This window comes from Cyclopterus lumpus, chromosome 4 (genome assembly GCF_009769545.1).
Source record: "Cyclopterus lumpus isolate fCycLum1 chromosome 4, fCycLum1.pri, whole genome shotgun sequence".
In the NCBI taxonomy this organism is placed as follows: Eukaryota; Metazoa; Chordata; class Actinopteri; order Perciformes; family Cyclopteridae; genus Cyclopterus; species Cyclopterus lumpus.
This window is the reverse complement of record NC_046969.1, coordinates 15,211,049-15,231,898: the sequence shown is the minus strand read 5'-3', so window position 1 is coordinate 15,231,898 and position 20,850 is coordinate 15,211,049. Positions and strand designations below refer to the sequence as shown.

Sequence of the window (20,850 nt, the reverse complement as noted above, 5' to 3'; positions counted from 1 at the left end):
CTCCTCTAGGTAGTTGCCTACGTTGGGTACTCCATAGAGGCCTGCTAGTGCCTGTCCTGCATACTCCCACCATGCGCATGGCTAAACTCCGGGGGCTGGGACATGCTCATTGCATTTTGGAAGAAAGAAAACGTATTTACATTATGTGCCAAGTATGATACGCTACATGAGAAGGAAAAGAAGTCATGCAGGACACAGAGAGAGACAAAGTGCAAGAGGTTAGAGAGACAGAGGGACGGAGGTAACTGCAGAGGAGAGCACCAGCAGGGATTTAGCATCACGCGAGATCATTCCCTCTTTTGTGAGATGGACAATGAGAGCTGGGGGTACCGGGCTTAAAAAGGATACGCACACTGTCACAGCCAGCAACCTTCGAAGAGACACCAGCCAACCCAGAGGTATCAGAAAATAACTTGGACTTATACAAAACCTGTTTTAATTCTACTTCCAGGACAATTCTACTTTCTTTGAGCATCTAAAAGGAAAATCAGCAAATAAGAACCTGCTTTTGGGAGAACAAGCGGAACCACAAAGAAGAGATGAAGTTCAAAGACCTTTGTCTCGGGAAAAGATCTTTACGGCTGACCAACTGGGCATGGGACCCTGGTGTTTGACAGTATTGTTGTTTAATTAAGTTAAGCAACATGAACACTTTGGGAGTCAGATGTTTAGGTCTAATTAGGATGTGATTTGGGAATTTAGGGGTTTTCATGAGCGGCGTAGGAGTTGAGAATCTGTGTGTAAAAGCAGTGTAAAAGTCACTGCTGACACTGCTGACAGGTCAGTTGTTCAGTATTGAAAGATTAGTTTGCATAGAGCGGAATTAGTGGTGAACAATAGCTCTGAACTGCCTGATAGGCAAGCTTATTGTAACAGCGGTTTGGGTCTAGGGCTTTGCTGGCTGTGACTGATTCGACAGTGTCACCAAAGAATGACTCATTCTCTTGTCTGATGTGCAGGCGTGTATGATTGAAACGGTTCTTGTCAATTCTCTGGCTTTTAAATAAGATGACAAACACTTAATACGGACCATCTGGTAAATCCTAAACCACTCCAGCTAGTGTTTGAAAACTCTTTAAAAAAAAAGGTAGGAATTAGCTTCATCTTGGACATTTTTATTTTGTTTATTGGGGTCTATTCTGTCTGCTCTGAAACTACAGAGGGCACTTAAACACATGTTTAAACCTGGCTCAGATAGTATAAGAGACGCAGCAACAGGTCCGTGGAGGTGTCATGGAAACCTCCCATAACCAATGATGTACTGATTCAGACCTGCAGCACATCACAGGACACGTAGGCTCTGTTCTGACTGAAGGGCGGATGGGACAGAGGATAGTCCATTGAAGTGTAGAAGTGGCAAAGAAACTTGACCTTAGTCAACTTGAGAGGACATTGATAATGATGTAAAATGGGTATTTTGGCCTTTTAGGGCATCAACGTATAAAAACGATTGAGTACGAGGTCGACATGATGCACCGTTTCTCACCCTGTCCTCTCTTCCCTGAACAGTCGCTGCGTGTTTAGGAGGACGGTGCTTCCCCTAGCTTCTCCAAGATGCTGTATACTTTAGCGGGAGGGGGCACACTCTGCGGTGTGGCTGCCCTGGTGCTTCTCATTGTTTCTACGGCAACAGACTTCTGGATGCAGTATCGATACTCGGGTAGCTCAGCTAATCAGGGGCTCTGGAGGTTCTGCATCAACCACAAATGTCACGCCCACACCATAACTGTTGGTGAGTACGTCGGAAGTAGCATTTAGACCAATTGTAAATTAAGATAATCATAACCACGCATAAATCTATACAATCTGATATAATCTAGTGTCATATTGATCAATTACACAGTAAATGTGAAAGCAAATGATATTAAAAGTATAGCCAATTTTTTAACAAAGACCAATATCATGCTGACCTATCCAGAAAATGACCTAACATTTGGTCGTACCAAAGCACATCACACCTGTTTCAGTATCTCGAGAGATTTACTAGTGACATGAATTAGGTTGTCTAAAGACAAGGCAACCTCATTTTTTACTGATGGAAAGACCACTTTCTTCAATTGTGCCAAAAGTATTTGAAAGGAGAGAAAAAAGAAGAAGAGTTGCAGATTGAAGGAAGACGAGAATTCACCATGAATATAATGAAAACTTTTAAAATAACGAGAAAACTTCCAAATAGTCGAAAGGACCCAGCTGCACGGTTACCTCGGCCTACTGCAGAGGAACTGTGCAGTGAGAGGGTGTAATGCGCTCAACCGCACATAAACATGACATGCATTCAAACTCAAATACCATTATTTTCAGTCGAAGTACCTGTTGATGTGTATGTGGTCCCGTCCCTCTTGTGTCCAGCCTTCTGGGATGCCACACGGGCCTTCATGTTGCTGGCGGTGCTGAGCTGCTTCGCCGGCGTGGTGCTCGGCCTGAGTGCCTTCACGAACGGCACCAAGAACCGGAGGGTCCGCACAGGCGGCATCGCCCTGGTCCTGTCAGGTAGGACAGACCCTTAAAAGTTAAACTCATTGGAAACCTGATGTACTTCCTCCAAGCAAAGGGATTAGGAGACTGTAGAGAACAAATACAAAGGCTGCTGCTTTCCTTGCATCAGTCTTGTCCGTGGGATCCTTTTCATGGGCTTACCACAGTGGTTGGTTACATATATGTTGACAGGTTATATAGGTGTGGAGTTCCTTTCATGTATTTGGTTTGCTTATATTCACGTTTCACTTTTTTTTCATCATTTCCTCTCACCCTTCATTCTCAGGTTTTCTTGCTCTGCTGGCTTTGGCTATTTACACCGGAGTGACAGTCACTTTCTTTGGCAAACGCTTCTTGGACTGGCGCTTTTCGTGGTCCTACATCATCGGCTGGGTGGCCATCATTTTGGCTTTTGCTGCAGGTATTTACTGCATTTATGTTGTTTGCCTATTTATTTAGTACATGTTGAGGACTGAAATACGTGTTGGCATCCTTGAGTTTCAAAAGGTGAGCTTTGCAACATTGGGCATTTCTAAAAACCTGTTTGCTCCCTTTAAGTTTCTCTGCCAGTTACTGTTCAGTTATCTTGTGCAGTGGCACAACTCATTTAGATTAGATGGTTGTGCCTACATACGTAGCAGCCCATGATACATAGAGGCATGAATGAATTAAGCATGTGCCTTAAAACCAGTGGGCTCCTGAAAAAAGTTATTTCTTAAAATATGTTTCAGCTTTTCTTATTAGTTTCAAAGTAACAATGAGAGATAACTAAAACTCATTTACAACCCTCATAGTGATGGATGTGTAATTTAAGAATGAAACGTCATCAGTTCTAGTAGGAAATTACTGTTACTTGACCATTTCTGCCGTTTGGTTTCTTTCAGGTGTGTTCCAGCTGTGTGCTTACCAGCGGACTGCTGCACAACCCGCTCCTTCAAATCACCCGGACAGCTGAACAGGACGACATGCTGATTGGCTCCAGGACTTTTGCAATGGATGTCACTGCTGTGTTTGAATACCTAGAATGGAATAAATAGAAATCATAAACTCCTGTGTGGATTCACTGACGACGTTGCACACAAGGACTCCCTTCCTCGGGTGGTGTGAGCCACGAATCAGAACGAAAAGGCCCATTCTAAACGTGTAGACGAGGGTATCCACTAGGTGGTGGGCTTGTGCCACATACAGCTGAAAGATGAGGCCTGTGTGTGTTCTTAAAGACAAAATCCTGAAGCATAATAAATATATTTTACTGGAGATTACGTGGTTCGGCCCCGGTCATTCATAGAATATAAGAAAACTGGACTATAGCTGCAGATGGCTTGACGATGTAGATTTCGTCAGCTCAGAACTGAGCAGTGTTCTCAACCTGCCATCAGTGTCTGATTTTATATAGAATATATAAAATGCAGTTTATGAACTTACTTATAATTTTATTTATTTAATAAATAACAATTTTGAAATTTGTTGATACAAATTTTTAAAGGATTTTTGAGTGGATACTATTTTTAATTAGATATTTTTTAAAATCTCACGTAGCCCGCTGGAGTGTCTTCACATACCCCCATTTGAGAACCACCGTTATAGAGCATTTGACGTGCTTCTAAATTATCCTCTGACAAGGATGATTTTTTACAGATATAATAACATATATATGACAAGTATCCACCGTATTCCAGATTCACTGGCGAGTTTAAATGATCCAAAACTAACAAGTTTCCGTCAAACCATAGAAAATCTGCACTGCAGACTGGCAGTAATTGTAAAATATTTCTAGATCTTATGAAAATGATTATATATATATATATATATATATATATATATATATATATATATATATATATATATATATATATTTTTTTTTTTTTTTTTTTTTCTGTACTAATAAGTAAAAGTATTACCACACAAAAAATACAATGTGAAATACAAATGGGCTCATGTGTTATTTTGTGAATGCCACTCACAACAACTGTACTTGAGCAAGTTCATTTTTGACAGGGTTATTTACTTCGCAATACTTGATTTATTTGTGAACAATAGTAAAGCCATCTCACAGAGACTACTTTGAAATACACACAATGCAAATAAATATATTTATAGGACCATTAGAATTAAGACACGAACAATTGATAGAAAATTATTTACAACACTTTGAATAGTTCAAAACCACAAATGTAGCCCTCATCATTGAGATTCTTGCATCAAGGACAGTGGATGTGTGCGCTGCCCCCTTGTGGAGATTACAACAACTGACAGTACTGTATATGGCATGTTGACAAAAACCGTAGGCGAAAATAAGAATGACACTTCAAACAGGATGTAGCAAAAGTAAACTTATCGCTACACCTCGCCAAGAACCGCTTCCACTACACGGCTGATGTAAAATTATTGAGCTGGAGCGTGGATATGCGTGGTCAGGTTAGTTTAAAAGGCTCATAAGAGGGGGAGGGGGGGAGAAGAAGCAAGTCAAGTGAATCTCAATGAAAAGTAATGTTCTTTCTCAAAAGGGTACATTTGAGAAATCACCAAAGCCAAAGCGTATGAAATGTGAAATCCATCACGAGCATTTTGAAATTGACAAAGAAAAAGATGACGACCTAAAACCACGTGGCAGGTAGTGCCCACCACCCCCGCGTGAAAACAGTTAAAGAGGTCATAGCACCGTCAGATACCACAGAACGCCAGCTTTGACATTTCTTCTCAATCCAAACATGTCGTCTTGGACTGAGACAGAAACAACACCTTTTCATTTTTTTTTTTTTTTTTTTTTTTTTTTTTTTTTTTAAAGTGCACTTGCTCGATTGAGCCGTTCCTTTCACACAAATCTTTTCATTTTTTTCTCACACAATTTCTTCCCCACAAACATCAAGCCCCATTTTTAAAAAAAACAGCACACGAGAGATAAATTACATTTTCCCATGCATAAAAATGTGTTGCATATTGAAATTTCTTCTTGGGACCACTTTGTTTTGCTGTTGAGAACTTGGACTACACAGCAAAATCTCCTCTTCTGGCGATATGAGCGAGAACGCATACACAGTATCAGTCAAGTGTCGATATTGCAGACACGTGCATGAACATACATTAGAAATACATTTGTGCTACTTTAAATAACCTGAACATTCTAGGATTGCCATTTGGTCGTCAATAGGCCTGTCAGAGAGAGAGAGAGGTTTGTACTTTTAAACTCTGAGCAGACAGATTTAAAAACTACTCTTGAAGACCAAAGACGTAGAAAAGCTGTCCACAAAAACATATCGATGCCTCTGAGACAGCCTCCTCGTGTCCTATTGTATTAAATATTTGCGCACTGATGATGCATTCATCTGCAGTTCAGACTGCAGGGGAAAAATAACCTCTGATCAATAAATTAGTATAAATCATGCCAAAGCCGAGGAAAGAAATACTGCAATCACTGCTGATTGGAGAGCGAGAGAATCGAGCCTCCGCAGGCTGAGTGGATTTAAAGTGTCAGCTATCACTATTTCAACCCGCAGCTAATTAGCAAGAACCATTCGGAGAAGTACTCAACATAACTGAAGGACAGAGACCGATGTATTCAGCTGATAAATGTACGCGTAAATAAGTGATAGGAAATCATCTTTAAAATCATCTCTGTGCACTCATGCAAAAGACGTGCACATCTTTGGTTATGCATAGCACTCCGCCTCTGGTGTTGAGGTGCAACAATCAGTGCTACAGCAGGCTAATGCTGATTGGTATAGCCCTGTTCAGACTGAACACACAGGTAAACGAGTCTGTATGAAGGATGAGGGAGAACATAACTTCAGCTGTGGAACAGTTTCTGTCAAGAAAGTGCCAGTCAACTCAGTTAGGGGTGGCACATTGCTAAGTTAGAGCCGCTTGGCTTTGGTTTTAAGGACAGACACGCTGCAACCAGGCAGCGCGTCTGTGCATCTTGGCACGGCTGTGTGACAAAGTCGTGGCATGTCCATTAGTCTACCGCACAAGGAGGAAGTATAGCCCTTCAAGTTAACAAGGTGTCTCTGAAATTGCACAGGTTGGCCATTTTCCTCTAGCCAACAGCACATGCCATATTGGGAGCAGTCTTCAGTACATTAAATGTCTCCCCCTGCGTTCTGCTGGAAGATGTCGAAATAATCCTCCAATCGCGAGTCAACCCATCTCTCCTGCAGTCACTGAGTGTTATGTGTCTTGGTACCTATGAAAAGACGAGAGAGAACCAGTTGAGAGCGGCATTTCAAAAGCAAACTAAACACACCTAACTTCACCAAAAAAAATGTTGTTTCTCTGCAACAAGGCTCCGCCTATTACAGGAATCAATTTAACCCGTTTCCTTGGAAGATAATAAAGCCAATTAAACAACAAAGTAAACGCCAGTTCAAAAAGGAAATAGCAATGTACCGACCATTACAACAGAATGTTTTATTTTTGGCAAAATCCCTGATTGCTTGGTCTCAATTCTTCTTTAGAGCCTCGTGATAGTAAGGATTAGTTTGTCATGGGCAGTAAATCAATATTATAGAAAGAAGTCAGTGTTGTGGTTTTTCTGGAGTCATAGTAAGTACACAACACTGACCACCTATTGAGGATCGCCTGGGCACAAAAAAGGCTGACTTTACTTTAAAAACCCAATGTGGTTGTGAGGCAGAACTGTACAGAGTAGAAATAAACTGCTCACTTCAACTTTGCCATCTCTTTGGACCCCATAAGGGTTGTTTTAATTCAGAGAAAGCCTCCTCACCCGCTCTGTAAAGTGAACTCAGCCAGAGCCCCGAGCGATGTCAGCTGCTCCTCCAGGGCCACAATACGTAAACCAATGTAACCTGATGACAGCAGCAGCAGCACCACCCTGTAACGAACAAAGGAATATGAGTCACATTTAATGATATAAGCTTATATCATTGTATAATAGAAAACCAAAGATAACTAAAACCCCTTTATTTGCATGGCCCTTTCAGTAGATATAAAAAAAAAAAAAAGGACTGCATTCCACTTTACAGCACTTCCAATAAACACCAGAGTACAACCATCAAACTGGAGGCCTAATTATTTAAGCAGGCATTACTGAGTTAAAATATAGCTTACGGGACAGCTGTATGTTGGTTAAGAACTAGTGTGCAAAAACAAATAAAAAAGTTCCTACAGGACGACCTAGTTTGTCACTAACGCAACAGATTTCTTAGCCTTTCCTTCAAGGAGTGAGAAGCAGATTAAATGATCACGTATTTGATCAAGGAAGAAGGGAGCGGAGAAGAGGACAGAACTTGCTACTCACAAAATCAAGTAAATAAAGAGTAGAGTGTTGAGGGTGCTGGTCTCCCTCTGAATCAGCAGAGACTTGGCCTTTTCGGTCACATTCCAAACCCACGATCCACATGAACCTGGAAACGAAAATAGAGCATGAATATCAATGTTCTCATGTTGGTAGGTTGTACACTGCGTTTGCATATTTTGTATATGACCGCAGAGAGGGAGTGAAAAAGGAAATGATAGGCTTCTCTGTAACTACGCAAGATAACAAATAACACTTTCTAAATGCATATTTGCTAGCATCTCTGTGTGTGTGTGTCTTACCCGTTACTGATAGCTCATCCTCAGAGGAACTATCAATCTGCTGCATGTGTAGGCTTCTGAAAGTCAGGCCATTCCCTTCAGGCACCATCTCTGAAGAAGGCAAAAAATGGAATCAATGATGGCCGGCTATTAGACCTTGGACTTTGCATGTCAACTGGCTTGAACAGGCGTGAGAAAGAGAGATAACGGCAGCAAAACAAACAAAAAACAAAAGTTTTTCAGTCCAGATTTCTCTATCAGACAAGATGATTCTAGGTACAGGTAACACATATTATTTAGGTTTGATGTTTTGCATGTAAACAGTGTGGGACTCACCTCTGTGTGTTTTGTGCAGAGGCTGGTCCTTTGAAGATTGTGACTCAGAGCCATCGAATCGGTCGAAGCTGTCGTCCATACTGGACTGGCTGGAGTGCTGTTGAGAGGAAAGGAACACCATGACAAACAGGTCCATCTTATAATTCAGCCATATCTACAATCAGTGCCAATAAGGACATTATGTGCTCCTAGAAAAAGTGTTACCTTTGAGCCCTATGACAAAAACGTCAATCGTTAAAAAAAAAAAAACTATTATATTGTGAAACAGTCTCTTACCACAAGTTTGCTCTTATCAAAGCTGTTCTCAGCTGAGGAGAAGACAGGGCTACTATTTGTGCTGCCATCCTGTAACAGAAAGAACATTTTACTTATTAGAAATTGTATTTTTCATGTTGAAGATCTACAAACTAACATTTGACCGGAGCAACTCACCTCTAGCTGAGGAGATACTGAACGCAGCAGCTGATAACATGATTCTCTGTTACGCAGCGACACAAACAGGTACTAAACATGGAGGGAATAGAACAACAACAAAGCAGGAATATTATCGATCTGCCGTGCCTGCAAACCTGAACAATCAAATACACATTCATTGAATAGAATACATCCAAAGCAAAGTGCATTGTGCTCGAGCAAGGCATACATTTGATTTTGAACATCTCTAGTAATTAATAGACTATAATGCCATCAGAAGTGTTTACTAAGAAGACTGTGGGGCAGAAGAAACTGACCTTGTCTCCTCCTGTGGTGCGAATCGACAAGGCGTTGGGTACGAGTAAAGCGGTGTTCTGCTTCTTCACTATGTGGATGCAGGAAACTGGAATAACTACCTAGAAGAGCCCCCCAGCCACAAACAGAAAATATTAGGGAAAGTGCAACAATGTAGTGAAATATCTCAACAAGACATTTAAATTGAGATAGCTCATCAGGGCAAAGCTGCAGCCTACCTTAGTGTCCTTTAGCAGAACTGAGGAGTAGAAACAGGCATGGGTGTCAGTGATGTACAGTCGACCATGGTAGGGCACTTCCTTCTGCAGGGCACAGATGTATGCTGGGAGAGGAGAGGAGCACATACACCTTTAGTTTTATGTGGTTCATTCATTTAGTCACGCATTCCCTTTCCTTTGTGTTTACCTACCGTGTATCAAGTCTTCACCCGTAGGAATTTTTTGGAAATAACTTGTGGAATGTCTTGTTGTGCTTTATAAAACTCTAAAAGAGAGGAGGAAAAATGTAAGCAAACGTCTTTCAACAAATGCAGTGGTCCAGTTTGAGGCCGCACACCCTTTAACACTACAACATCAACATTATGGTGCACGAAAAGGACCACAAAGACCTGCAATTCCACCCGACATGTAGTCGGGTGGAATAATCAATTTCTTCAAATGTAAAAAAAAATAAACAGGTTGTGTACTTACACTTTGCATTCCAGTGCCCTCCGTCCTCTCAAAGCCTCTGATGTCATCATCGAATGTCTGCGACCTGCTGAGACAAAGATCATAGCTGTCAATTCTCTAAAGAGGTCTGTGGTTTCAGCAGGTTTATGTTTGTGAGAAGATGCAGAGGCACTACATGACTGAACTATGGTTTGTGTTAATGTTCCGCAATCCAAAATGATATCCGTTGAAAGCGGCCGGGTAATTACTGAGCCCGCAGTAGGGATGAATATGCTCTTCACTAACAAATATCACAAATCCACCACAAACATTTGAATCATGTGAGGAGACGATCAGTGCGCAACGCCTGTGCAGTCATGAGAATATCACAACTGAACAACAGTCGAGATAGGTCTGGTCTTGTGATGCATGTTCAGAATAGCCGTGTCTCCACCTCATCCAATGTGTGATTTTCTGCATTTCAAGATTGGAAAATACTATTTTATCCATGTCCAATAGATCCGTGTTTTCATAAAAGGTGGTTCATCATTAACTGTATTTACCACAGTATTTAAGATTGATTTTTTTTAAAGATCATTTTAGACAGCTCCCTCCCTCCCCCCCCCCCAGACAAACATGTACTTGTTGCTTAAGGTCTTATTTTCCAATCAGTCCTACCTGATGGCATCTTGTCTGGTGATGGTTTTGTGCTGTTGCTCGAGCTGGGCAGCCTCCATGCTGCAGGTTTTCCTGGCCTCCACCTTTCTGATGCTGCCATTGCTTAAGCTGCTCCTGCTTTTCTTCACTTTGGCTGGCAGCCCGCCACCACTGCTCTCTACTGGGTAGCTGCTGGACAGGGGGTACAAAAAAAAAAAAACGGTGGATTGAGCAACATGCTAAATATTGTATGACAATCATTTTAAATGTGCACTTACAATGAGTATGTGGAATTTCTCCTGAAAGAGTTACAGGAAGTCTTTTGCAAAACAGACCACAATTACATGCAATTTCACTGTGACTATTTGAGGATCAAAAAGGAGCCAGACAAAATGAGAACATATTAAAACATGAAACAAGAGGAAGTCAGTGTGGGAAACCACCACCAGTCATCACCTGAATGATGCTGAAATTATAAATGCCTCTGCAAAGATGCCTGTCACGATACAGTCATCATTAAAGAGTAGATCATTAAACACTCTGAATTTCAACAGCACGCATCAGGCTTTATGTGGCCTTGGGTTTGGGATTTTGTTAGTTATCATTGTTTTGAGATATTAGTCACTAAATTACTCCATTCTACCTATATTAAAGGCTATGTGATGACTGGACTGACATATAGCAGTCAACATCTTTATGACATGTTGGTAAAGTTTTATTGATATTCCTTGCGTCAGTGCTCCGTTTGTGGCTGTACAATTCCACCTGCTCACTGCTTTACAAGCTGATCAAGGTAGACTCATGCTCTAAAACAGACAAGCCGCTGCAAATCGATTGTAAAATTCAAACGGTCTTGTAAAAGGAAGGTTGCAGGATTTACTACAGCCAATGTGCTCTTGAAAGACGGCGGCCTGTCCTTGACCGGGAACAAGCGAGCCGCAAAAGGACTACGTAAAAGCGATGGAATCTGTTGAAATCTTATGACACAAATACAATGACAATGCTGGTCAAATATAATACTACAAAAAACAAACTGAATGAGCTAAGCTTCAATCTCTTTTTTTTTTTTTAAAAGACACCCTCAACTTAAAAATACTAAAGACAAACAACAAAGAACACCTTACCTGGTACTTTTAAATCGCTTTGATGAACGAAAATTGATATACCTACTGACAGTAGGCATTTCCTTTTTTGGAGATGAAAAACCACCAACTCAAAACAAATATCTCTGAGCTATACTCACTGGCTTCATACCATCAACGTGGAAAAGTTACAAAATAAAAGACTCTAAGATAATAAAAACAGCAAAAAAATATGTTTTATAGTTAACTTTGTTTTAAATGTATGGTCCAAGATGAGTTGTTATTCTAGTTAAGTCAAGGTCCTTCGCCACATCCAGCCAGAAAACAACTGTTACTGCATTTCAGTATGTGCTGGTAAGAGGAAGTCACTGTGTTAAGAATGGTGTGACACTCCGTAGTGGGTGACGTCAAACTTAGCCACTCCCCCAGAGCCAGACAAGCATGGGAGCATAAGCAAGCACAAGCAAGCACGCGCACACACACACACACACACACACACAGGCACTGACATGTTGAAGGAAAAAAAAGGCCAGCCCATAAAATATATTTTTTTTAAAATGATCCAACGTCGAAATCATGTCTTGTTGGGATTTGTTCTTGTGGGGCAAATAAGGATCAGAGACTTCTTTAAAACGGAAAGTGGGAACAGAGAACACTTGAAAGGTGCTCAGACTGGCCCATCTGGAACAATCTGGGAGTAGAGCATTATCCGCTTGCCTTATTAAGGCAATGAATCACACCGAGGAGACAGCGGAACAACACATACTTGAGTCTTCCCTAAATTAAACTTATTTTAAAAGAAGTCAGACTTTGCCTTGACAGCTAAATAGGCCAATTAGTTATTAACTATGCCACAGTAAAAACCTATTGTGGTAGGTTAATTGTAGGTATCTCTACAATTTCAACACCTTTATTCAAAAATATAAATACATATAAAGAAAATATCCAAAGCAGCTCGTAAACTTTGGGGCAAGTAAACTGCTGTGTGCAAATGCTGGTGTTTGGATATAGGCAACAAACGGAGAACAATTTCATAATCAGTCCTGACCAGGTGTTAGTCTGTGTTTGAATATGCTCACCTGACCCATTTCCACTAGGCAGGGGGTCAAAGCGGCAGGGCAATATAGGCAGCATTTTAAGACTATTGACTTAGAATTTCTCAACAACTTCCTCCCTCTACTCAAGACTAACCATAAGCATTAACAAGGTCACGTTAAAGCCACTTCCTGTAACACCCAGAATCTGATGATCTAACATTTGACAGTAAAACATTCATGTTGGCGTGTAAAGTACTTTTAATGGCTTCCCTGTGTCAAGGAAAGAAACAGTCAACCTAATAACTTAAAGTGTCCAAAGGCAAAGCCATCAAAGGTTAACAAGTGGGTGCCAATAACCACGTTATTGGAAAGATATTACATGCGAGAAACAAAGTATTATGAAATAAATGATGTACTCCATAAAAGTAATGTTGCTTAATGACACCTTGATATTTACAAAGCAGGAGGCGGACTATCTGAAATGTAATAGCCAGACAAAGGCCTTGACCTCTGACCTACTTCCTTGTTGGACTACTATGTCACACCACCTGACACAATCAATGTTGGGCAAAGTTGTACTGCCACGCTTGACATTTCAAAGCAGGCATAGTATAGGTACATCAAATTCTCAGCAGCAGTGGATTAAAAATTACATGCAGGAGGTTACGGAAACATTTGTACCAGGACTCGCTTCCAAGTACAATTTGTCTCGCATGCCAACATGTTCTGTGAAATAGAGATTACTGACAAACACATAACACTTTGATCTATTTCTTTATCTGCATTTGCTCTGGTGTCATTTAAAAACATCAGGCATATTACTTTATCACAGTCTCAATGGTCATTGGCTCAGAACCGTGACCACTGCCGTGCTAGCACATTTTCCTGGATTTACAGAGGATTTATTGAGAATTTTGTTCAGCTAAAAAGGCTGGTGATCCCCATTATTTGTATGAATGTTTTCCCCACAGGCAGGTGAAAAAACAAACAAACAAACATGTAGTCAGCCTTTGTTTTAAAATTGAGAGAAAACATGGCGAAAGAATGAGACTACATTTACTCAACGATGCTCAAGTTAGCTCTTCCTCCTCGGAGACAATTTGAGAAGCACTGTCTGAGATAAGAAACAGGATCCTCTTGCTCGCCTTACCTTCCCAGATTCTCAAAGCAATGAAAATCGTCCACAGCACCTTGTTGGTTCAACAAGCCTTTCCCTCTATCCATGACCAACAGAGGTATCTTTGCACACTATTCAAGAGCTCTAAAACCACCACTGGGCAAGACAGCTAAATTAGTATGACAGTCATATCTTTTGCACTTAGACACTGAGCACTGACCGCTATATAAAAGGGTGTAAAGGTCTGTTTTATTGCAATGTTTCAAAGCACCAAAGAGCTCAACATGAAGACAGTTCTGGAAACGCACGTCAGGAAAGAAAACAAGCATGAAATGCCTCCCAAACTGTCTTTTTGTCGTTCTTTTTCAGTCTGTATTATCATGGAAACAGCTACAACAGTATGGCGCCGTAGATGATAGAAATGTGGTGGACGGAGAAACACTGCGAGGTTATTCTCAGTTGAGAAGGCCTAACAAAAGGCATTCAATAGCCTGCTCTCAATAACAACAATGAGATGGCTTTAAAAGCAGCCAGTGAAATGTGCATGACAATAGCTAGTTCATACTCTTTGTGTATGATGTTAATGGGGCGAGAACACAAAAGAATATATGTGTTTGACTAGATGGAAAATGGAGACAAAAAATATATCTGAATACATACACAACACAAAAAGATGAATTCAGTACACTGCGTTACTGTAGGCTTAAAATAATCAACTTTTGTTTAATTCACAAACAACTTCTGAGGCTCCTGCTCAATAGGCTAGTACTATGCTGGTGACATCTGTCCATATTTAGCCTCCACGTAGCACTCCTTACCTCGTCTGTCTCACTACCACCTGCCAAGTTTTAACTGTACACCTCTTGGCGGAGATCTGTAGGATGAATGCTGGACAGCTGTGATATAAATACATTTTATCTGCCTTCTCCACAGACCGAGGTCATCAGTTATCTTCAGTAACTGTCATGCTTTCTAGAAAGAGGACATGATGTGAATTTATTTTTTGAGTACAAATCAAATTAATTTCTTAACATACCAGTTCATCATGGTGATATTTAGGCATGAAAGGGGGCCCTTTTTGTTTGGCCAGTTTAGATAATTACTGAATACACAGTGAACAGATTATACATCGGTTTAAATTCACTGGAAATTAGCTTGACATTCTAGCCGACAATATAACTCCCCTGGGTCTAGAGTTATGACGCTAGCGTTAGCGGTCCCGAGATGACATATGATCCCAGGAGTCCTGCTGCAGACATCAGCTGTTCAGTAAACTAGCCCTTAAGACAACATTGCTTCAGTACAGAAAGCTTCTGTAAAAGCTTTACAACAGGCAACATTACTGGTCTGACAACATGAGCCCCCGAGTTCACATGCCAAAAGGTGACGCTTCCATCATCGGAGAATTTGCACAATTAAGATAGTGGGAGAGCACCATCTTCTGGAGAGTTTTGGATAATTTTTTTGTCATGCGAACAGCTGATTCCCCATCATCCAATCAAAACCATCATATTTCAAAGCCACACAACAGATTGTTGCAGCTGTGCTTTATTGTGCCAAATGAGACAGTAAAGATGTTAAAGTTTTTTTCAAACACGCACAAGGCATCCAAGAGTCCTACTCTGTGATAATGTAGTTTGGTTTTCTAGTTGTTTGACCCATTTTCTACCTATTTGACATACTTTAAAACCCAGAAACAAAAACACATTATATATATATATATATATATATATATATATATATTATATATATATTTTTTTTTTTAAGTTGCAACATTTGAAAATGAATGGCAACCCAAAATATTATTCTGGGTTGGACGTATTGTATGTGGGTGAGCTTCAACAGAGCAGTGAGGGGAAGCAAGTGGTCATGGCGAAATAAAATGCAAGTCTGTGGTGCCCTGCCAGGCTCAATCTGCAGGAAGACCGTGTGTGCCTGTGAGCCAAGTGGAACAGAGCGTGTCTGTGTACATGGGTTACAGAACAACTGTGTGTGAGTGGGAAGTCATGGGGCCTTGTGCATGCACCATCTCCCTCCACTTCTTCAGTGCTAACTGGACGCAACAAAGGGTTTTTCGTCAAGGCAACTTTCAGCGACCAGGCATTTAAACATGCCGGACGGTGTGGTGTGGTAGGGGCTGGAAAATTCCACCCGACTTTAAAATTGTTTAAAATAAATTGACGAGGGGGGCTTGCCGAGCTAAACACAAGGCGTTTAGATAAGCTTCCATAAAGTCTCATGTGACTGAAATTAAACTGACCTATGGCAAATACTTGGGTGGAATTCACCAGTCCACTGCGAGTACCAAAGGTGAAACGGCTAAGAAGAATATAGCCTTTTTCTTGGCTCTGTGACAAGGGCAGAGGAGTGGTCATTAGCACTAGCCTGAAAGAGGCAACACATAACTTCAACCGTGACCAGTACGCAACCCTTCATTTAGTGATAAACAGTTCTGCAGATGTGGTTGTCGTCCAACTTGTGATTTTCCTCTGAGCCTGCAGCACGTCTCATAATTTAGACCTACACAGTCTTCCCTGCCTGCAGCAGCAAGGAAGCTCTGTACTATGAGCATCTTCCTGGAGCCAACATAACACTTGCATAGCTGCCCCACCCAGCATATTCCAGGCTCCTCCATCCTTCTTCCCCATTGATAGAAGGCTATTCATATTTCGCCCTTGTGTGCATTGCATACCTGTATGCCGAGGTAGGTGTTCAGTGTTAGAGCATGTGGTGAACTCATTTGCTACATTCAAATACATGACTACTTCATAGGGTGGGTAGATTCAAGTGTAAGAACAAACTGACTAGAATATAGAGCGGATGAAATGAGAGATAGATCATACTTGGCCTGAGGTCTGGCACTGCCACAACATGGTTATAGTACATATGTTTGTGTGTGTGTTGTGGAAACAGATAATCACCCCACATACCATACTACAGACACATCCTAGCTATGCTGATAAGCAGCAGGCCAGTCTGATTGGTAGTGCTCTGTACTCCCAGCAAATAGCTATCTATGGAGAGGAAAGTGAAAGGCGAAGCTCAGAGGACAAGGAGTACTATCAATGAGAGAGCATTTACATAACACCATGTACCACCTGTGGTCAACTCATGCAAGCTAAAAAAATAGTCTTTTCTGGGATAACATTGACTTGCTTGTCACATGTGTCATAAGTTTGCATGTTTCCCTGGGGGTAACACTATGTGTTTAAAAGTGATGCTTGAATGTGGATGTGCATAAACACCCCTCTGCTAGGATTGCCTGTTCTGGATCTCAACAGGGTTGGATCATCCATGACAAAAGAACAACACCAGTGATACCAATAGGCCGGTGAATGAAGTCATGACTGAGCAGGAGGCACAGACTATGAAGTCGAAGTCACACACACCACACACACACCACACACACACACCACACACACACACACACACACACACACACACACACACACACACACACACACACACACACACACACACACACACACACACACACACACACACACACACACACACACACACACACACACACACACACACACACACACACACACACAACACACACACACCACACACACACACACACACACACACACACACACACACACACACACACACCACACACACACACACACACACACACACACACACACACACACACACACGTGTATTTTTAACTGGGAATCGGAGAGGAACCGTTACTGAGGAATGACAGCGAGTCACTGTACCGTTAGCTAAAGACACTTTAAATGCCAACGTTTTCGGCGAGGTGGATGCTAACCTGCTAGCATGATCTACTAATTGACTGAAATACGTAGTTAAGTCTCTCCCTCTTCTTCCGTACCTATGAGTTAGAATAAAACATATCTACATTAACGAGGTAAAACCACAGGCTGTATATAAGAAGGGTACAACGTCCAAAGCGTATCGGCCGGGTTGTTATCATGAAATGAACGCTAACCCTTAGCATCCACCCCGTTGATGTCGCTCACCGGCGGATAGCGGTCCCGGCCAGCCTCATTCGCCCCACTCACCTCTCTTTCATGAAGTGCTTGAGTTTGACGATGGCCTTCTCGTCGATCTTCCTGAGGAAGGTTTTCAATCTCTCTCTCTTGTTTTCAAGCATTCTTCCCTCAGCCAGTGGTCGCCGGTTCGTGTCGGAACGACGGTCCACGCCAGACTCCACCGTCCTTGTTTGGATTTTGCTCTTCTTCTTCTTCTTCTTCTTCTTCTTTTCTCTCTTCTCTCCTCCTCCTCACTCCATCCACGGCTGATTAGGATAATGAGCCGAAATCGGACCAAGTCAGCCGTCCAATCAACGTCAACGACGACTGCGAAAATCGGTCATGTCAGATCGGTCCTCCAATCAAAACGGGGTTGTTGGCTTTCACCGACCGCCCATTACCTTATATGGGAGGCGTGTTTGTGAGGGGTGGGCCACAATATTATTGCGCTCACTTGTCCTTTTAAATAAGGATTTGGGCCGACATGTGATTTTTTACATTTTCACGTGTGAACAACTTACAAATACATGTTGTGATTTAAAAATAGCGTTTTTATTTGCCACATGACACTCTGCTTTACAATAATATTAATAATGGCGGCAGAAAATAACACACGTTTAGTTGAATAAGGTATGGGCCTACTGCTATCATCAGTTATTTTTGATATTACACTTAGGCTTTTGATCCGTGATATTACTCTAAAAAGAGCAGTCGCAGAACAAGTACTGAGCACTGCAAAAGCTGTCAGCACCCATAAAGTTAAAAAGGAAAATTACACTAATCTCATGAATCATAATGAGTTCCAAAACCATTGAGGCTTAAACCTCGTTCTTGGAGAGTGGAGGCCAGTGACTCTGACAGCAAGTCAAAACCTCAGGTCATGATGGCTTTTATGCTAATGCTTGAAACGCATAAGCTTTGTACACAAAGCTCATAATGGGACAACCACCCTCTAATAACTGATGCAACAAATGGCAAGTCACAAGCCTATTGTACAATCAGCTACATCATCAGCTAAGTCACACTGTAGTCACACTGGTTGTCTGTGTGTTACTTGACCTTATGTGTTTGTGTTATGTTATGAAAATTACAAAGACGTTTTTATATCATAAGATGGTTTGTGCTTCCTGTTACAGCAATTACTTAAAGTGTCCTTAAGCAAGAGGTGTGAGGGTTTTCTGTAGCTGACCCTGAACCTTGACCTCTCTGAAATATAAAAATACATAACACAGATTGTTGCTGACGAAGAAGGATATCCTGTTTTCATAATTGTTATGGTTGAAATTCAGTTGAAGTTTACAAGTTTCTATATTGGCCAACACCATTTTACAACCTTGGCTATCAAGTTCTTCCCCTGTGTGTAATGAATGTTCATGATTTTTTAACAGCAATATTTCAGGAATGACATTCTTAGGGAGATGGTCTTTGTTGGTCAATTTCAATAATTGTCTCAGAATTGATCTGTAAGTCACTGATACGTCACATTATTGAAACACAGGTCACTCTGATTACAAAACAGCTATTTCACTACTGTATCGATGAAGACTTTTGATCACATATAAAAAAGATAACCGATCATTATCAGGCAGCTGTTAAGACAAATGCACACAAATCTTAGCATTGACCCGACAGCTCAGGCACTGCCACGCCACCAGGAACAGAAAAGGATATATATTATTTGCCACATGACACAGCAAACCCACCACCCACCCTCTCACGCCTCCACCAGTCAGCCCACGGTCTTCCCTTCTGTCTCCCCTGCCAGGAAACAAAGCAGATAGAGAGGAGGAAATCACGCTTCATAAGGAAGTATGTGACGCAATAAGGGGTGTCGATGCAGCGTAGGTAATAACAGGCTTTTCTGTGTTGATTCATCAGTGAGAAAGCTGGCCGTATAATTGGACAAAGTGGGCTACTACGGAAGGATCCAGGACTCACGAAAGCCCCATCACATGTGTCAATTAGTTTGAGGTCATTTGAACCATGCACAATATCACGACCTTGAGGCCCCTGTTTTGTGGTGAAGACACAGTGTGTCAGTGAGATGTCAAACTGATGTCAAATTCACATTCAGTGCAGTCGGCTGTCACTGCTGAATGAAAAATGCATTTCCAATTGTCAACCCCACCCAAAACAAATAATAAAATAAAATAAATAACAAATGTTTTTTTTGTCCTATAAGTCCACACATGTTTCTAATATTAATACTTTGAGTGATGAAGCCTGCATTAGTCACCCTATGTTGTCAATATTTGTAAACGACATGCCATCTGTTCAGAGCCAATGAGCTGATAAGAAGGGCGTATATAACATTTACTTATGCATTGAGAATTACTTAACAGAATTATCAATGCAGCTTTCATTTACTGGCTCTTGATTTCTTTTGTACTTCTCTGTAATACATAACCAATTGCAGAGTAAGGAAGCTTTGGCAGGCTGTTAGAACTCTTGAATGCTTCATTATTTTGGCATCTTAATATAATATATATATTTATAAATATACATGTATTATCCCTATAATTCAGTAATACAACATTAGCAAACAAAGCCTTTGCCTTAAATTAAGGTCCACTCCTGTTTAGCAAATATGATGATAGCTGAGTTCCAACTAAATATTTGTACTTGTGCTGCCTGCAACACATCTGGGAAACCATAGTGAGTCTGTTATCTCTGATGTTGCCTAAGTCAGGCATCTGTTTGCTTTTCGAAAATGAAGATTGAGGTTGCCATGTATGTCTCTGCAAGAAGAGAAAGTGAGATGTCCTTTGCTGAGAGGATAATCTTTTGCAAAAAGAATGTTTAGTCAGTGAGATCCTTATTATCAGCTGCTGGTGTAAACACTGACCTTGGGAGGCTGGCAACACCTTGGCCTGGAAAACAAGGACGATGACGCACAGACAGCTGCAGCCATGCACGTTAGCACAGGTGTGTAGGAATGCTTATGAAGCAGTACAAGTACATCACAGGCTGTACCCCTATTGTACAATGATGGTTTGCACATTTTTTGTGTTAATTTTCTTGTTTGACCATATACTTATCAAATTAACTTTTCTTTTTCCAAACAAATATATGTCAGAATAAAACATTGTAAATGTCTGAGAGAAATCAGCAGATGAAAACATGTATTAAAAACAGTAAAGCCTCATGTTATGGTAGATTGCATTGGAAATGTGATGACCATTCAGACAGGAAATAGTTTTTGAACTTTTTTTAAATTTAAATTTGTCA

The 20,850-nt window shown here is 41.1% G+C and overlaps 2 protein-coding genes across 2 annotated transcripts; one reads left to right on the top strand and one right to left on the bottom strand.

Annotated features, from left to right (window-relative positions):
* Positions 1-1,554: 1,554 nt before the first annotated feature.
* Positions 1,555-3,430, top strand: lim2.2 (lens intrinsic membrane protein 2.2). Its single transcript, XM_034530038.1, has 4 exons — positions 1,555-1,732; positions 2,350-2,490; positions 2,762-2,896; positions 3,360-3,430. The coding sequence occupies exons 1-4, from the start codon at positions 1,555-1,557 to the stop codon at positions 3,428-3,430; spliced, it is 525 nt and encodes a 174-aa protein (XP_034385929.1).
* A 1,048-nt stretch (positions 3,431-4,478) lies between these two features.
* On the bottom strand, positions 4,479-17,900 carry si:zfos-943e10.1 (GRAM domain-containing protein 2B). The gene is given in 14 exon segments (XM_034530037.1): positions 4,479-6,658; positions 7,202-7,309; positions 7,736-7,841; positions 8,035-8,124; positions 8,350-8,446; positions 8,626-8,694; positions 8,782-8,853; positions 9,081-9,179; positions 9,297-9,400; positions 9,488-9,518; positions 9,520-9,561; positions 9,768-9,831; positions 10,404-10,574; positions 17,653-17,900. Coding segments are annotated over 14 exon segments (1,161 nt in total). The 5' UTR covers positions 17,745-17,900; the 3' UTR covers positions 4,479-6,642.
* Between the last annotated feature and the right edge of the window lie 2,950 nt (positions 17,901-20,850).